The 19,178-nt window shown below is 42.3% G+C and overlaps 1 protein-coding gene across 5 annotated transcripts in view; it reads left to right on the forward strand.

The window, feature by feature from the left end:
• The window catches only part of PLEKHH1 (pleckstrin homology, MyTH4 and FERM domain containing H1), a 46,291-nt gene that overhangs the window by 19,702 nt on the left and 7,411 nt on the right, over positions 1–19,178 (forward strand). For 3 of the 5 annotated variants that reach the window (XM_053385303.1, XM_053385332.1, XM_053385312.1), the window contains exons 7-24: positions 1,802–2,787; positions 3,663–3,741; positions 4,210–4,301; positions 6,060–6,210; positions 7,132–7,274; positions 7,535–7,645; positions 8,034–8,120; positions 9,670–9,831; positions 10,714–10,794; positions 10,956–11,135; positions 11,556–11,664; positions 12,926–13,038; positions 13,835–14,008; positions 14,687–14,784; positions 15,184–15,361; positions 15,565–15,720; positions 16,559–16,659; positions 17,398–17,539. In XM_053385303.1, the coding sequence (XP_053241278.1) occupies positions 1,802–2,787; positions 3,663–3,741; positions 4,210–4,301; positions 6,060–6,210; positions 7,132–7,274; positions 7,535–7,645; positions 8,034–8,120; positions 9,670–9,831; positions 10,714–10,794; positions 10,956–11,135; positions 11,556–11,664; positions 12,926–13,038; positions 13,835–14,008; positions 14,687–14,784; positions 15,184–15,361; positions 15,565–15,720; positions 16,559–16,659; positions 17,398–17,539 (3,143 nt within the window). The remainder of the gene's footprint in view (positions 1–1,801; positions 2,788–3,662; positions 3,742–4,209; positions 4,302–6,059; positions 6,211–7,131; positions 7,275–7,534; positions 7,646–8,033; positions 8,121–9,669; positions 9,832–10,713; positions 10,795–10,955; positions 11,136–11,555; positions 11,665–12,925; positions 13,039–13,834; positions 14,009–14,686; positions 14,785–15,183; positions 15,362–15,564; positions 15,721–16,558; positions 16,660–17,397; positions 17,540–19,178) is intronic. The other 2 variants (XM_053385322.1, XM_053385342.1) reach the window with 1 other exon arrangement.

The raw sequence follows: 19,178 nt of genomic DNA on the forward strand, positions 1-19,178 counted from the left end.
ACATGGAGGTGCCAATCCTGTGCCAATATTACCTGACTGGCCTCAGTTCTCTCTGCAAGCGCAAGCACCTTTCCAGTTGAAAGCTTTGCAAACAACTTCCCATCCGTTTTGATTGCTAGCGGAATGAAATGGTTGCTATAATAACCTGGTATTAAGTGTTCCCAAAATGCCACCAATCAGACAGCTCTGAATGATACATTGACTCCTGCACATAATTGTACTGTCTCATTGTGTCTGATTCAATTCAGATTCTCCAACATAAGGGCTAATTTGAACCAGGGTTTAATCCCTTGTCTTCCATGCTCAGCATGGCAATGTGACAAGTCATAATGTGTAAAACATTGCCTTTGAACATATGCAGAGTGGATTTTCTTCACTTTTAAATAGTCTCTTGACTACGCACCCAAGTGTGTTTGGGATTAACAGGCAGAACTTCCAAATAAGAGGTCCAGCCTTATGAGTCTCTCTAGCTCCTTTTTTTTTTTTGTAAATTTAACCACTGCTCTGGAAATAAAATCAATCTCTTGCAGACATCTCTACTGATTAACAGATTTATCTACAGTTTTGTTTACCTGAAAAACTGCAGGTACATTTACCATGTTTAATACAGATCACTTTTGACAGCATTATACTGATTATTGATTTTGGTGGTTACAAAGGAATCTTTCTCCTTTAGTGTACAAATGAAGAATGCCATTTCACTAGTTTGTTGCTCAGAATAGACCTGTAAGAGCTATTGGGGGTGTTATAATCTGAACTGTATTACCTGGCCATATTTGTCCTTTAATTACAGATCACCAGAACCATCAGCATGGATGGGTTGGAGGGGTTTCAAATGATTTGGGCTTAAAGATTATAAATTCCTGTTTTTAGAAGAGTGGACTAATGGAACAAGTTTTCTACATATGATTATATAATGATCTTGGCTACAAAGTGTAATAATATAATATTAATAAAATTATTTTTTTAAAAAGAGTTTACAATATTTTGATTCAGTATCCTGGGAGTATTTAATTAATGAAACTAAACTCTTCAGCTGAAATAGTGGCTTACAGATAAAATTTTGCAAAAGAGAGTCACTGCCCAGACTAGCAATCTAAAAGACATGACACAAAGGGATGGAGATGGAGGAAGAAAACAAACAAACCCTAATTGTTTAGATATATACAGGGCACAATTATTGCCATGATAAAAAAAATTGTAGAAAGTTTATTTATTTATAAAAATATCTATATACCACTATATCACAAAAAATATCAAAGCAGTTTAGAACAGTAAAAACAAAGCAAAACTATACAATAAAAACATAAAAGTTAAAAACAGGTTACGGGTTTTTTTAGCTTGGAGAAAAGGCGGGTAAGGAGGACATGGTAAGAGGTGCATAAAATTATGGAGAACGTGGAGAGGGAAAAGTTGTTTTCCTTATGTCATAATGCTTGAACTTGAAGTCGTTGAAAGTTGAATGTTGGAAGATTCCAAGACGGACAAAAGAAAGTACTTCTTCACATAGAACTTGATTAAAGTACAAAATTTTCTCCCGGAAGATGTAGTGCCGGCCACTATCTTGGCTTGCTTTAAAAGAGAATCAGCCAAATGCATAGAGGATAAGGCAATTCATGGCTACTAGTTACAATGGCTGTGTTCTACCTTGAGCATCAGAGGCAGCAGGTCTATGAAACATCAGTTGTTGGGAATCACAAGTGGAAAGAGTGGTGTTGCACTCAGGTCCTGGTTGGTTGTGAGAACAGAATGCTGGACTAGATGGGCCTTCTTATGTTCTGACGTCTTTTCCCAATTGCAGATTTGATGACTGTGCCTTCTGAAGAATCTGTTTCCAACTGCAACATCCAGCTGTTTCGAGACCGATTGTCATGCCTCCTTGAGAACTCAGACCGGGATTCCAGGATTCTTGCAATGGACATCAAACAGGCATATCAGAGTGTTTCCATGAAAGGGGTTCCTTATATAGCAAGTGTGGTATTTATGAATGATGCCTGTGTAACGGGTGAGGTGAACAAATCGGTGCCTTCTCGGAGCTCACTGAGGCTTATCTCTGACTTCCCAGACTACCAGAACTCTTCGGTAAATGATCTGGTCCCCATGGCACATACCCAAATCTGCCCATCATCAAACCACCAAGCTGAGACTGTGAAGTTTCATGGAGCTTTAACTTTTCAGTCTCCCCTGGAGGAACTGCAGAATTCCATTGGTGATTCAGACAAGACATTATCTGACTTGTGCAAGCCAGCAGATGGACTGAGTACTGACTTCAGAACTCATAGGTTGCACTCATCCTCATCTGGGGAAGTGAAAAATGTTCTTAATGGTTCTCTTTCAACGTCAACTCCAGCCCTGAAGTTGCCAAAATCCATTACTTCAACCTCCCACAATTTCCCAGGAAGGGAAGCTGGACTAGGTAACAGCATGACCCTCCCCAAAGTTCGGACTCCTAGCAATCCAAGGGACAGCATCCTGCTCACCAAGCGGCATTATAGCCAACCACAGTCAGGAGCAGATTCCTTCCATCATGTGGCGAACAATGATATCGGCACTTTTAAGCCTATAAGTGCTGTTTCACATTGCCGGGGACAAGTGGAAGAGACGGATATAGATGAGGAAGTAGCTGAGAACATGGAGATGGAAGACTGTTTGGGGGAGGAGGCAGGGATGGATGAAGAGATTCACCAGCAATCTTGCTGTAATAAGGAGACATGGACTTCTGAAACCAGAGTGATGGACCCAGGAGGCAAGCCACCCACTCCTCCGCTGCACAGATTTCCATCTTGGGTAAGATCTTCAGAATTCAGTACATGCCCAAGACTTTAATTCACTGCATTTTTTATATTAAAAAAACCCACCAACAAAATCATTGCAGCTTGGAAATAACTGTGCATATTGCAAAGGTGTTGTTATTTTAATCTAATATTATATATCCACATGTTATATATTAGGGACAAATTCTATTTGCCATCAGAGGAACTGGAAACAATATCTAAAATAAATATACAAAAACTCCTAAACAATACTCCAACCCAAGTTGTAGCAACAGGAAGCCGAGATGCTTTTGTAAATATTTTTTTCCCATATCTCTGCAAGAATTTTCATATCTTTGTTCTTATTTCCTTTTTTTAGATGTATGTAGGTATTGAGAATGAACATATATAATTTTGATATGAACTTATTTTCTCCTTTCTGTTCTAATTTCTTGCGTGTTTAACAGTTGCTTCAGGGTATATATCAGAGATTGAAACTACACATTATCAAGCCAATACGACTATGACCACTGCTTCCCTCTTTCAAACAGAATTGGAGGTGCATTATTTGTAGGGGAGAAGCAGCTGGTAAAAAGAGTGTGCTCAACACCTCCCTTTCTCTTGCAGCTCCTCTTCCCCCATGCACCCCATCCTCTTCCCTCCTGGTGTATGTTTCCAAGAATAGTCTATTTACAATTAAACTGTAGGTGGACCTTTTGTGTCTCTATCCAAAAGACAGCTTACACATTTGTGCCACCTGAGAGATATGCTTGTAGCTCAGTTGCTAGAAACTCTCTCGTAAAGACGACAGGACCCGAAGAAGGGACAAAGCAGCCCAAGTTGCCTTAAGTTCACCAGAAGTTACATTTTTGCTTTGTTTTTCCCCTTGATCTTTCCCCCTTGTTTTAGGAGAGTCGGATCTATGCAGTAGCCAAGTCTGGCATGAGGCTTTCAGAAGTGGCTCTTGGGAGTGACTCTTCTAGCCGGAGTAAGTACTAGCCAAAATTGTCCCAAAGACTCTATACATGAGCAGATACCACTAGTGTTATCCGGTGGTATATTTTCAGAACATTTGGTCAGGTAAACTCTTCTGTGATAAATGTACTACGGACTGAATTTATACCACATTTGCTGGTATACTGTATATTTGGTGATAAAGGGCATTTAGTCACAGAAACGTGCTCCACTAAAGGGCACCTCCATCAATTATGCTTTCTTTGTTGTGGAGATACGGGAGATGAAAGATGGGTAGTCTTTACCAACACATAGTCTTTCAATGTGGTTTCAGATATAATGGTCATTTGTTAATCTTGGTCAGAGCCCTGTTACCACATAAATGTTGATTATCCACATAGCCCCATCTAGCTAATTTAAACCCATCCATTTAAACATGCTGTGGGGATGCTAATTGCAGCTTGTCATTTTTCTTTCTTTCCTTTACATATAAAAATCTCAGCTTCAAATTCTTCAAGCTATTCACCCGCTGGAACGTTCACCTGCCTCATTTACAGAAATGTCACTGTGCCTGTGTACACCATGCTAAAAGGGGTAAGGACGATGACACTTGTGTTAGGACCAATATGGGAAGGTGGACAACTCTGTGGGAACAGATGTGGAAAGCAATAAACTGGTAGGAGAGCTCATAGCAGGGATGGAGGAGAAATTTGTTCAGTCAACATTTTAAAGAAAACTGATCTAATTCTCCAGTCCTGACCCATATGCAAATCTGAATGCAGGTATCAACTGAATTGTGCACTTCTCTGAGTTTTGTGATGCAGTTTCAGTACAAAAAAAATGCACACAGTAAGGTATATTTTATATTAAGCATACCTATAAGTGCATATTTTATGGGGAAATGCTTTGAAAAGCATACAAAATGTAAATTTTAGGGAAAGAATGTGTACAAAATGCATATAACAAGTATACAAAATGTGTGCTCCAGCGTTGTGTGAACAATTTACACACAATTTTGGTTCGTGTTTTTCTTAAACCTGCCAAGAAACTAGACAGAACAGAGCACATGCAAAGCAGACATGTGATGGAAATAGGTCCTTGGAAATCTAATTTCTTATTACTGGCAGAAAACCATAAGGAAAAGTAATTACATTTGTAATAAAGCTATTCAGTTTACTGAGGGGGGGGGGAGAATCAAGCGAACATTCAAATCAGGCGGATGACCATCATACATACATACATACATACATACATACATACTTACATACATGTAATCTAACCCCCATGTAAACTTTGTGCAAACAAATCAGGATGAAGGCTCATCTGCAGGTCTATCATACAGTTCAGGTCAGTCTCCTTGTATGCATGAAGATGTCTCATACTCACATGGCTACACCTTAAATTGTCTAGATAACTGTTAAGTGAATCTTGCCTGTGCTGTATGTCTGCACACACACCACACACATGCTGCCTGGTCTCATCCTCTTCCCAGAAGTCAGAAAGACCTCAAGCTAGGCTCATATTTGCATTTGAAACTATAGGCAATGACCAAGTTAGATGCGTCCGAATGATGCACAACCCAGAAGTGAGCCCAAAATAGCATAAAGACGTCATGGGAGCGGGCTTACTTTTTGTTCCCCATGAGATACTTTTTCTGCCACAACCTGTTAAATACTAACTAAAATAAGACAATGTTGTTGCATGCCAACCCAATCTCCAAGCAGTGCAGGATTCCAGGGGTTCCAAGTGCTTACAGTTTCCTGAGATCGATGGGCAGCAGAGACTGTAGTATCTTAAAGAAACAGTTTATTTACACCCTGAGCCTACGACGGAGGGGCTCACGTCATTAACACCACAAGAAGGTCTTGCTTCTCCCATAGCCACAGCCTTGGATTCAAGCAGAAATGATGTGTATCTCTCCTTCCTAAGCTTCTGCCTTTTTTCCCTAACCCTAATTGCCATTGGTAGGGCAGGCATATGCAAACTCGGCCCTCCAGATATTTTGGGACTACAACTCCCATCATCCCTAGCTAACAGGACCAGTGGTTAGGGATGATGGGAACTGTAGTCTCAAAACATCTGGAGGGCCGAGTTTGCCTATGCCTGCTCTAGGGCATAGAGAATGAAATGAACAACTACAGGGGCTTGCTTCTTTTGATCTAGGGGCAGAGTGTAGAGACAGAACAATGTAACTGGTTTTCTTGTGCTAGCTCTTTTTATTATTTCGTAAAATGTATATGCTGCTTGAATGTAAAAACAAAACAAAAAACCTCAAGCCAGTTTACGAAAGGTTCTTGTGAACTGTGATGCCTACGTTCCCTTTCATCCTGACTTTGGAGGCTTGTTTTCCAGAAAGCTACCCAAATCAGCAACGTTCCTTTCCTAGACGAGTCCTCCGGCTCTGATGATGACTGCAGCTCTCATGTGAGCTTCAGAACCTCCAATGCAGGATCTGAATGCAGAAAAACAAGCATACCAGGCAGTCCTCGTGCAGTGAAGCGAGGTAAGAGGAAGGAAGTGCAGGATTGCTTTCTGGATTGCTGGGAGAAGAAGCTTTAAAATGATTTAAAAGCATCTGCAGGTAGCAGACCAGAATCATCAGGGAATTTGGGGTTTCAACTGTAGTAGAACTATCAGCAAAATTCTAGGCACTTCCACTTCAGTGGAGCTTACTGCCAAGTAAGTGTGTTTTTAAAATCCAGTCTAGAGATTATCTTTTATCTGCTGTAAATTATAAGTCAGCTCCCCAGCATATGGGGGAAAGTTCATAAACTTTACTGCGATCCTTCTGTTAGTCCACCTGAAATCTTGCTGCTTCAGCTCTAAAAAAAATGAACATCTCAAAACAGGTCATACACTAGGGAAAGGGCGTGTCAGTTTTGCCTTTGCAATCAAGGCATTTTGCTAGTAATATTAATTTTGGGTTATTAGATGACTGGTAATTAGGCTATTTGGGACGTGGGTGGCGCTGTGGGTTAAACCACAGAGCCTAGGACTTGCCGATCAGAAGGTCGGCAGTTCAAATCCCCATGACGGGGTGAGCTCCCGTTGCTCGGTCCTTGCTCCTGCCAACCTAGCAGTTCGAAAGCACGTCAAAGTGCAAGTAGATAAATAGGTACCGCTCTGGCAGGAAGGTAAAAGGCATTTCCGTGTGCTGCTCTGGTTCGCCAGAAGCGGCTTAGTCATGCTGGCCACATGACCCAGAAGCTATACACCAGCTCCCTTGGCCAATAAAGCGAGATGATCGCCGCAACCCCAGAGACGGCCACGACTGGACCTAATGGTCAGGGGTCCCTTTACCTAATTAGGCTATTAGATGATTGGTAGTTTTGTGAGCCTGTTTCAATAGTTTTGGTTCTGCATACAAGCTTGGTCTTACTGAACCAGGCAAGCATGCATGTTCTTGGTTTCTTTTTATTTCTAGCAGGTGTCTCTATGTCTTCGCTAAGCTCGGAGAGTGACTACGCCATCCCCCCTGATGCCTACTCCGTTGATGAAGATTATTCTGAACCAGAGCACAAGTTGCAGCGGACGTCATCCTATTCCACAGATGGTGGAGTGTGCAGTGTAAGCTATTCCTCCCATCACCAACACCATCTGCACTTTGGGCTGTCTTAGCATCAACCTTTTCAAATAGAACAAATCCAGTGCCTGCCAGCTGGTGAGGGGTGTGGCCTAGGGAGAGGGATGTGACTGGGGAGGGGTTCTGGGCTTGGAGGAATCCCAAAGGAACCCAGCTAAAGAGGGCTGGAGGACCTGAGGTTCCCCAGCCCTGGTTTGCACCTTGTCCATTGCACAGGAAAATATATCTGTTTTCTTTCATCTAGGAGCCACTGGAGAAATCTGGCTATTTGCTGAAAATGGGCAACCAGGTGAAGGCATGGAAGAGGCGGTGGTTTGTGTTGAGAAATGGACAGATCATGTATTATAAGTCCCCGGTGAGTTAGTAGCAAATCCTCATATTCAATAGTTTTCTTAAACTACTCATCCTTTAGCCATCTTTGATATGTTATTTTTTTATCCCCAATATCAGTAACAGAATCGAAATATTATTCCCTCCAAAGAACGCACACAAAAACCACCATCACTCACAGTCCCACCTACTAAAACTGGGGCTGTTGATTAATTTATTGACCAATGCATGCTTTCAGCCCTAATTTTTTAAATATTTATTAGCAACATTGTCATGTCATTGGTGCTTTCTCTGCTGTGAATATAGTAAACCAGCCATGTATGCAGAATGTTACCTGGAGGTTGTGCCTCACCTTTTCTCCATCCCTTATATTCTATTCCTCATTGTCTCTTGCATTTCCTTCCTCTCTCCAGAGTGATGTCATCTGCAAGCCCCAGGGGCAGGTGGAACTGAATTCTTCTTGCCAGATCATACGGGGTGAAGGATCTCAAACATTCCAAGTGAGCATTGCTTTTGACCTTTGTTTCTTATTTCTGAAGTATAAAGGGCACTAACAGAGATTGGCAGGGAGAGAAAATGTTTTAATTGAGACAACTTTCCCTGTCATGACAAACCTGAATTGAAGTTCTTGGTTTTCATATGGTTTTGCCCTGCAGAAAAGATCAGGCAGATTAAGTTCATATACTAGAAGACCTGAAACCTAATACTCAACGTAAACTTAACCTTTAATGTTTGAAGAAAGCTGTAAAAAGGTTTTGACACAGCCCGCTTTCCTGTAAAGTCTCCCAAGTATTATTGCACTTCTGTCAATAATGCAGAAACGTCTAAATTACAGCACTTTGATCTGTTCAGATTCATTACACATAATTTAAAAAAAACATCATTTATTCCATCATACATAAAATATAAACACAAATAAAAACAGAAGATGCAAAAATATCAGAAATGTCAACAGGGGCCACATATCCATTCTCTTAATTTGTCTTCAAAATCGGAAGATGTGAGGATACAGATACATTCTCACATCACACGAAATTTCGTAACTATCAGCCATATTTGACAAAGGTTAAATCCTGCTGACATCACTTATACTCAAGATGGTTATTTTCTACCTCCAGTGTCTAAGGCAGTATGCCACTGAATACTGGTTGTTGATAATCCCAAGTGGGGAGAGAGCACTGCTACACTTGGGTCCTTGCTATGGGCTTCCTGTAGGCATCTGGTCAGCCACTGTGACAACAGGATGTTAGACTTCAAGGGACCTTTGGCCTAATCCAGCAGGGATCTTGTTATGCTATTATGTCCCCTTCGTACAAAACTTGCAGTAGTGCTCCTGCAATGTTTGCAGAGCTGTGCTGCCGCTGGAATTTCTTCTGGAATTTCTTCTGCTGCCAGTTCTTCTCTGGATATCACCTAGCCCATGAATAGGCAAACTAAGGCCCGGGGGCCAGATTTGGCCCAATCGCCTTCTAAATCCGGCCCACAGACGGTTCGGGAATCAGCATGTTTTTACATGAGTAGAATGTGTCCTTTTATTTAAAATGCACCTCTGGGTTATTTGTGGGGCATAGGAATTTTTTCTTTTTTTTCCTTTCAAAATATAGTCCGGCCCTCCACAAGGTCTGAGGGACAGTGGACCGGCCCCCCACTGAAAGAGTTTGCTGACCCCTGAGTTAGCTTGATTTTTATATCCTCGAATGGCATTGAAGAGCAACTTAATTTTTAGCTGTGTGTCATAATAAACAACACACTGGCAATTCATCTCACTGAGTGCGACGCAGTTCTGCCCCCCCCCCCCGGCAGCTCATCAATGCCAATGGGAGAAATAGCTGAACAGCTTCCTAGCTTTGTGGGGGGCAGGTAACAAAATGGATGAAGAGTCACAGTGCCTCTATTATGTTCCCAAGGCACTTTTATCTTGCCTTGAAAGGTTCTAGTGATTGTGGCCAGAAAATTAGAAAGCAACTCATTTACTGCAATAACAACATTAATATGGCAAAAGCCTTCATGCTTGGTTGTAGCAACATGTAATATTTCCTTCACCTTTAGCTCATCACTGAAAAACGAACCTATTTCCTGTCAGCTGACTCTCCTAACATTCTGGAAGAATGGATTTGTGTCCTTCAAAACATCCTGAAGGTGCAGGCGACCAGTCCTACGGAAGTCCCTCTCAGTGATGCCAAACCCACTGTGAAAGGCTGGCTCACCAAGGTACTGCATATCTGCACCAGAAATAGTCGCCTTTGCCAACCTGCTGCTCCTTAGGTGCTGTGGACTATAATTTCCATTTATCTAATGGGAGTTGTAGCCCAGAATATGTGGAGGGCACCAGGTTGGCAAAGGCTGAGATGCAACACAACTGTGGGACAGCACAGGTAGATTAATATCCACTACAGTAAATACGCAAAAGAATTAAACCCAGCATTGATAGACTGTAACAAACCTACTGTTGCAATACTTAATTGATAGGTTGATTCACATAGACTTTGAACTCGGATTCACCATCTCGTCTCTCAGGTGTGGGCTGAGCAGAAGAGCTTTGGCTGAAGCAGGGTCTGGCCCTTTCAAGAGCTACTTTTTCATTGCTTTGCTGAGTATACTGTAGCAGCCTGAAGGCAGCCAAAATAAAAAGCTCCTCAGAGCAAGGTTCTACTGTCTTAAGCGGACCAGGGCTTCTCCATGTAGCTGGTTGGAGACATTTTGACATGATCCTCTTTCCTAAATGATGGTTGGACATCCCCCGCCCCCGGACAAGGTTTGAAGCAGTGTTTTAGTACAGCAGTTTCTACGGGTTGGAATTTAAACCTAGACAGCCAAACCAAGTTGGTCTAAGTAGGAATATGATCAAACTCAACAGTGTCTTATACTAAACAAGAATTTAAATTAAATAATCTTTAATAGGAAGCAGAATATCTTTTCCTTTGTAGATCTTCAGAACTATATTTCAAAACACAACAATCATTATGTTTTTTATCAAAGAGGGGAGAAAGATAGAAAAGTGTGTGTGTGCAATTCTAAGTTTTCCAGAAAAATGAATGAACCCATGCAAACAAGTTGAAAGAAAATCTTTTTATTCCTGGGCTGTTTCTGCAGGTGAAACATGGACACTCCAAGCTGGTTTGGTGTGCGCTGATTGGAAAAACATTTTACTATTATCGCAGTCAGGAAGACAAGGTATTTTTAATCCGCTTTTATATTCAGCGTTTTTCTCATCAGTCCTAGCCAATAGCTCCTTACACAGCCTGTAACCTCCTGTTTTTATTACTATTTATTGATTTAATGCACACATGTATTTTCTACCATGCAGCTTAACCTGTTTGGCCTTCTTTTCCCAGTGCCCCCTTGGCCATTTGCACCTGCGGGAATCAAAGGTGGAAGAAGTGGATCGCTCCTGTGATTCTGATGAAGATTATGAGGCTAATGGTGGGGGGCTACTTTCTTCACATTGCACCCTGGTTATTCACCCTCCGGAGCAGAGTCCCACCTACCTACTCATTCGTACCAAACAGGAGAAGGTATTTAGGAAAATAATAATTAACCGCATTACAGAATAGATGCATTTTAAATAATAAATTCCGTTATTTAAAATGTACCTATTCTATTACATACTCGTGGGAGGGCTCCAGATTATCAGCAATGGAACATTAAGTATGATATGCTTTGCTGGGAAAATGTGACAATCATATTTTCCCAGGTACAAAATCTTTGCAATTTTAGTGCTTGCAAAGTATAACTTCCCTCCCGTTGTGAGGGAAGGAGTGCGTCCCTGTTATAGACTGAGAAACAAGCTGCATTTGCTGGAGACTGAAGAAATTAACCCTGTACGTCTATCACTGGTGCCAGATGATACACCCAGATGGTATGCTATATGTTTATAGTTCTTAGGTTGATCTATGAGATTTTCAGCTCAGTTTTCTTTGCCCTTTTATTCTAAGGATACCTGGTTGTACCATCTGACAGTAGCAGCAGGAAGTAGCAGTGCAAAGGCAGGCACTGCATATGAGCAGCTGATTGGGAAGCTACTAGATGCAGAAGGAGACCCAAGTAAGTAGAAAGGAAAATATTTTTCCCAAAGAGCTTGTTGTGCTGTTGTCATTTGTCAACATGGTGGCTTCCCCTCCTCCTGATCCAAGGTTGTAACAGACAATTTTGAAGCACAGGAATTGGAAATGTTCTGACAGATAGATACTTTCTTCCTCTTATGACATCTCCACAGTGGTGAGCAGGCACAATGAATGTGCAAAATCCAACTAAGTAGACTGTAAAGACAGTTCTGCTCCCATCCTTGCCCTGGCCAGATGTGGAGTAACAGAGCCTTCATTCAGGCTTCCTCAACCTTGGCTCTCCAGATGTTTTTGGCCAACAACTCCCATGATCCCTAGCTAGCAGGACCAGTGGTCAGGGATGCTGGGAATCGTAGTCTCAAAACATCTGGAGGGCCAAGGTTGAGGAAGGCTGCCTTAATTAAACACAGTATATTTGGACTATAGAAGATAAAAAGACTAAATGGTGCTCTCCTCACAACTGAAACGAGACCTTTCTATAAGTGGCCTTTTTGCTGTTGTGTTAATCAGAAAAGTTAGGACTTGCCGATATGAAGGTTGGCGGTTTGAATCCCCGCGACAGGGTGAGCTCCCGTTGTTCAGTTCCAGCCCCTGCCCACCTAGCAGTTTGAAAGCACATCAAAGTGCAAGTAGATAAATAGGTACCGCTCTGGCAGGAAGGCAAACGGTGTTTCTGTGCACTGCTCTGGTTCGCCAGAAGCACCTTAGTCATGCTGGCCACATGACCCAGAAGCTGTCTGCGGACAAACGTCTGTTCCCTCAGCCTACAGAGCGAGATGAGTGCACAACACCAGAGTCGTCTGCGACTGGACCTAACGGTCAGGGGTACCTTTACCTTTACATGCCCAGGGCACATTGCTTGAGAATGCAGGTGAGTGCCTAATATTTAAAAGATATTCTGTAACAAAACTCCCTGCATGTTGAAACCTAGCAAGTCTGGGAGAAGGATTGTAGCCTGACCTTCTCCCCAATGTCCTGCATTTCCATTAGTGCAGAGTTTTTAACATGGCAGAAAATTCAAGCACATAGTTCCTCACCTGTATTTTGAAATGGGATGGCCCCAGGAGGGCTGTGCTTTGTGCTATTTTCTAACTGTGCTGAATTGCTCTAAGTCCAAAGATGCTGATGAAGTACCGTGGTGCTGTCAACTTCTGATTCATTCGCCAGAGTTTTAATATTCCTTTGCAATATCCCTTGCCCTGTGCAGCGTCTAACTAGCTTTGTCCCTCCCACTAATTCAGATTCTCCCTTGTGGAAACATCCTATGCTGTGTTACAGCAAAGAGGGGCTGCAGGCTTCCCTCACCACTCTGCCTTCAGAAGCACTGCAGACAGAGGCCCTCAAACTCTTCAAGGTATTTACAGAGACGGCTCTCCAAATATACTATTCAAGCATTTTATTTTATTTTTGAAGAAAGATGAAAGGGAGAGTCAAGTTTGCACAAGGCCCAAAAGCAACTTAAAATTCTTCCCTTTCTCTCTTGCTGCCCCATAATCTTGGAACTGCCTTTTGGAACACCTACGATGCCCATTATCTTGCTTAATTCAAATCCTTCAATACCCTTTTCATCAAGCCTTTGACACAGTCCCCTAGTTCCTGCGCCCTACAATAACGCAGACTGTAACTTAGCATGTGCAACTGAAACAACCACATGTTGTTTCCCTGTTAAGCCCCTGTCTCTGCTTCACTTCCTGTGCCATATACTGAATTGTAAGTTCCTTGGGGCAGGGACATGTCATTTTATAATCTCTTCTGTAAAACACAGTGCATGCTGATGGCCCTATCTAAATACAGTCAAACCTTGGTTTTTGAATGTCTCGGCTGCCGAACATTTCAGAAGCCAGACACCCAAAACCTGGAAGTGAATGCTTCCATTTTTGAATGCGCCTTGGAAGTTAAACGGCTTCCAAGGTGCATTTTTCATTTTTTCCCATTGACTTTGCAACTAGCCCTTTGATCCTTGGTTTTCAAACGTTTCGGAAGTCAAACGGACTTCCAGAACAGATTACGTTCGGAAACCGAGATTCCACTGTAGTCGTCGTCATCGTTGTGATAGATGATAAACTTATTAATTGTTGTGAGGAAAATGTAATGATACTATCACTTCCATCTCAGTTAATGTACTTCTGTTCTCCACTCCCCTTTATCAGTCTTGCCAGCTGTTTATCAACATTCCTGTGGAAGCTCCATCTATTGATTATCATGTGACCCTGGCTCAGACAGCACTCCAGGTCTGCCTGACTCACAGTGAGCTACAGAATGAAATCTATTGTCAGTTAGTCAAACAGACCAGCAGGGAAGCTCAGAATTACTCCGTCATCCAGGTGAATGTTCCCCTGTTCAAGGTGCCGATTGCCACGTCTGAATTTAAATGACTTATTAACAGAGAACTTCTTAACATGCTTACATTTGCACTGGAGGCAATTGTATTTATTTCCACAGAAACCTTTTTTCTTTTTTGGTCATGTGTGATAAGTAGTTTGATTCCCTGCAGAAGGGTAACATGCAGACAAAGCCTGAGAAATGATAACTGAAAAGGTAAAGTCAGGACATACTCATTCAGCTCCACTGGATATAGAATGGAAGCCTTCACAGTGACACTGAAAAGTGGTTGATTATTGCCTCAGAAAACCTGACTACAAACCTACACACCTAATGCCTAGCTTAGACCTTATACTGGTCTGATAGTGGTGGAATGAAGTCCTTGTAATAAGGCTTCTTCATGTTTGATGGGAGCTGAAGCATATTTTTAATGGTAAGGGCACCCAGGCAAGCAACCTCAGCAAATTGCTGCTCCCCTGGTAGAGTTGTATCTATTTACACTAGTATATATCCTTTGCAAAACTGGCTCCCTCCCTCAAAACTATTGCTTCGGTAGCATTTGTGATGTGTGAATCAACCATCCATGAGAATTGGGTAGATGATATTTTTGTCTTGAGAATAAATGGCAGGGACAACAGAAATGGTGGCTTCATTCACTGTAACCCTGTTTTTCTTCACAGTGCTGGCAATTACTAGCTCTTTGCGCTCCTCTCTTCCTGCCTCAACAACATTTCCTTTGGTATCTCAAGCATCACCTACAGCAGCATGCAGACCCCAGGTGAAGAGCTTGTCTTGTCTGGGTTAAACTGGAGTCAATTTTTATGAATGGCTCTAATAGGACGGGATTCAACTTATTCTCGCTAGCGGAAGAAATGTTTAATTTTGAACCCATGGCTGCGGCTATGGGAGAAATAATACCATTTGGGGGTGTTAATGCTGTGAACCCCTCCACTGCAGGCTCAGGCTGCATATATGTGTAAATAAACCATATATCATAAAAACACCACAGTCTCTGCTGTGCCTCATTTCCAAAAGGAAACACCGACCTTGGGTGAGCACCTGGAACCCCTGGTGATGTGCAACAGCATGATAGTTATTGAAAAAGCAATAATTGCAATAGTGCAATGGGTGTTTCTGAAACATATTTTACTCCCCCCCCCCCGCTTCTTTGATTTAGAACCGAAATAGGCAAGTATGCCATCTACTGTCGAAGATCAATGGAGCGCACTTTGAAAGCTAGAGAGCGAGAAGCTAGACCTTCCCGAATGGAGGTCGTGTCCATTTTGCTGAGGAATCCCTACCACCACTCACTCCCCTTCAGCATCCCAGTACACTTCATGAATGGAACCTACCAGGTAAGGCAAGAGGGCTGGGTGACTTTACACTGAGAAGATATCAAGGCCGGGTGAAATGACCCATTATGTCTTCCTCCGCCTCAGTACAGAATTTGCCGTGGGTTATGCTTGCCGATGGATCTGTACAGCTAAACTGTGTCCATGTGCTCACCCATCAGCAATGATTTTGTCTTCATGATTGTTTCTCAACTGTTTCATTTCAGGTGGTCGGTTTTGATGGCTCCTCAACCGTGGATGAGTTCTTGCAGCGGCTGAACCAGGAGACAGGAATGAGGCTGTCGTCCAACTCGGGGTTTTACCTATTTACAGATGATCCTTCTGGTAGGGATCTAGAACACTGCCTACAAGGCCCTATGAAGGTGATTATGCATGATTACTCATTATTATTATTAATTAAATTTCTATACCGCCCTTGATCTGAGGATCGCAGGGCAGTTTACAATATAAAAACACAAAAACACATAGTACAGTAACAAACAAAAGCAATAACCCTGCCACACACAGTTTAAAAGTCAATAGATTGTTTAATTAGCCAAAGGCGTGGGAGAAGATGAACATTTTTGCCTGGCACGCTAGGTGAGCCTCCCTGGGGAAGGCATTCCACAAGCGGGGAGCCACTGCAGAAAAGGCCTGTTCTTGTCTTGCCACCCTCTGGACATCTTGTGGAGGAGGCACATGAACAAGGGCCTCAGATGATGAGAACACAAAATACATACCCCCAAAAAACCCAATATAATCCAATAACCGCCCCTCCCACAAACACATTAACTGAGTAAATACATTATCATGTATTTAGTTTAGTATTGAGTAAGGATTATTATTTAACTAGACTAATGATATGGAATTACTTTTGATGAAAAGAAAGGTGAATATTTTGTTTTATATATATACAGCATACACATCTGTAAATATTTAATTGAAAATATGTTGGCACTGACTCACTTGTTTATTTATTTGTTTTGTTGTCCAAAGAAATAGTTAAAAGTTTTCCATGGCTTCTAAATAGTCTCTGTTCAAATATTATCACAGTGGGTATGCTTATTTCTAAATCCTTTGCAAAGTTTCAATATTTTATAAGGATTAATGTCTCACTGAAATGAGCCCAGGTTTGCAGTACTGTCCTATGACCTGTGCTGTTTTTATGCATGTCTAGCATGAAGTTTCTGTCTTCAGCCTCATTCAGTCTCTCTTTTAAAGATCTGTGATGTCATTTCAAAGTGGGAGCAAGCTCTGAAAGAGTTGAATCCTGGAAAATACGAAGGTGGCACGAGAATAGTGAAACTAACGTATAAAAACAGGTACTGCCCACTGCTGGCTTGGATTGGTATTGCATCCCTATGTCTTGTGGAGCTTAAGGTTTGATCCAGCTTTATATTTACTTCTGTTATTTAACTAGAACTGAAATTAATGGGAGGGGGAAGTATTGAGGAAATTCTCCTAACTGAAATTTGGATGCAGACGTTCCAATTCAGGCTGCTTAACTGGGACTTATCAACATGTCCTATTAGAAATGCTTTTGGATGTGGCATATTGGGGTGGAGAAACAGATGTAAAAGGGCTGTTGTTTTTATTCAGCTGTTAAGTACCAGATGTGGCTTTCTGGGTGGAGCGGAGCTGCCATTGCTTACTAGGAGGGAGCTGGTGAGGCAGCTGGGAGGTTGGTGTGGTGCAAAAGCACTGACATTGGCTGGATTGGGTCTGCTGGTGCATTTGCACCACCCTTCCCCTTCTCCTTTCTGGTAAGCAACGGTGACCCATCGCTTCTGTTAAGTGTGCTTCCTTATAGCAATAAAACAGAGAAGTCCCTGCTAAAAAAAATCCCCTCCATATATTCCCTTGAAATTAACTGGAGATGTGCAGGTCTGTGCAGGAAAACTTCCCTGGGGATTGCGCCCTGAGTAATCTCCCTGATACGACATTAGCTTTAAAGCTGTAAGTAAAGACTCATTGTACTTAGACTGAGCAAGGTCTAGATGCTGTGCTAAGGTGTGGTTGGCGTGTTTCTTTTTCCTCTTTGGCATTTTTCACCCATTTAGGTTGTATTTCCGAAGCCACGCAAAAGGTGAGACGGACCGAGAACGATTGCTGCTGGCTTTCCAGATTAGTGGGGAAATAGCCAGTGGGAGATTCCCTGTCAATAAGGAGCTGGCTCTGGAAATGGCAGCTTTGATGGCTCAGGTGAGTGGCCAAACCCTCATGCTTGTGGGTGTCAAGGAGCAATAAGGTCACTGGTGGTTCCAAGGCAGTAAAAATCACATGCCCTCCCTCATGCTATAAGAGGAACCACAGATAGAGCTTGAATATTTTTATGTGACCACTATAAAGTTCTCTTATCTCTGCGTAGCATGTTGGAGTAGGTAGTGGTTCTAAGGCTACGGTTTGATTCAAATGCACATGAAGACACTGTCTTGCTGAAGCTAAGCAGGTCTGGATCTGGTCAGTGTCCTGGACTTGGAACTCATAAATGTTCACAACTCGAGGTTTAAAAGTTGTTGTTTCCATAAGCATAAGGAAGATTTATTCATAGGCATCACAACCAAATCTTACAGTGGGTTTCACTGTGGAGGAAGTGGTTAAGGTAAAGGTAAAGGGACCCCTGACCATTAGGTCCAGTCGTGACCGACTCTGGGGTCTCGCTTTATTGGCCGACGGAGCCAGCGTACAGCTTCCGGGTCATGTGGCCAGCATGACTAAGCCGCTTCTGGCGAACCAGAGCAGCGCACGGAAACGCCGTTTACCTTCCCGCCGGAGCGGTACCTATTTATCTACTTGCACTTTGATGTGCTTTCGAACTGCTAGGTTGGCAGGAGCTGGGACTGAGCAACAGGAGCTCACCCGGTCGCAGGGATTTGAACCACCAACCTTCTGATCGGCAAGTGCCAGGCTCTGTGGTTTAACCCACATTATTATTATTATTATTATTATTATTATTATTATTATTATTGATTTTAAATTTCAAGTAGCAAAAAAAATGCCCATACAAAGAAAACAGGACGTAGCAGTTGTACAGAAAAGAAAGGAAAATAGCCATCAAATGAAAGTGTCTCTCCATAAAGCTCCATGAGTTGATGGAGGGTGCAAACCATGTTCGATTCTCTTAACAAAGTCAATAAAAGGCTACCCTGTCGTACAGAAAGTGTGAGTCATCCCCCACAACGCTGATCAATATTCTTACTGTGAAAATGGAGTTTGTCCTTATGCACAGTGTCCCATACTTGCAAAATCCAGGCTTCAAAAAAGATTTGCATTTAGAGCTTTCTGATTTTTGACAATCACTTATCTAGCTGCAGTTGATAACTGGAGGATAAGGTCTTTATTGGCTATGTTCTTAATCTGAGGAGTAAAGATAGTAGGGCTAATTTTGGGTGTAGTGATTGTCCCATCATTTGATTGTTTGAAAAACTATTGTGGAAACATCTGAGATTGGGTGCGTTTTAAAATCTCTCCTCTCAGCAGCGTCAGTGCTTTACCCAAGTCCTCGGGCAGTTCTTTTAATTAGGGCAGCTAAAGCTGCCATGTCAAATGGAGCTTCTGGTCTCTCTGGGTTGTTGTTTTTTCCACTGCATTGAGCCCTGGTAGCCACATTGGAATCGGCTGTCACTTGGGCTCATGATTCTCTGATGTTCTGAGACGGCGGTGAAAACCAGTTGTCCAGAGTGCTGCTTTGTGATCCTCCGATTCTGCAGCTCATAGCCTGCTTGGGGCTGTTAAAAATTTGAGCAAGACTTCATTTTGGATCAAAACACCATCTTGCCTCGGTGATGCCACCACTCCTCCAAGGTTTAAAAGTTTTCTTGATGAAGTCAGTACAGCGTAG

Source organism: Podarcis raffonei, chromosome 1, assembly GCF_027172205.1.
Source record: "Podarcis raffonei isolate rPodRaf1 chromosome 1, rPodRaf1.pri, whole genome shotgun sequence".
Taxonomy (NCBI): Eukaryota; Metazoa; Chordata; class Lepidosauria; order Squamata; family Lacertidae; genus Podarcis; species Podarcis raffonei.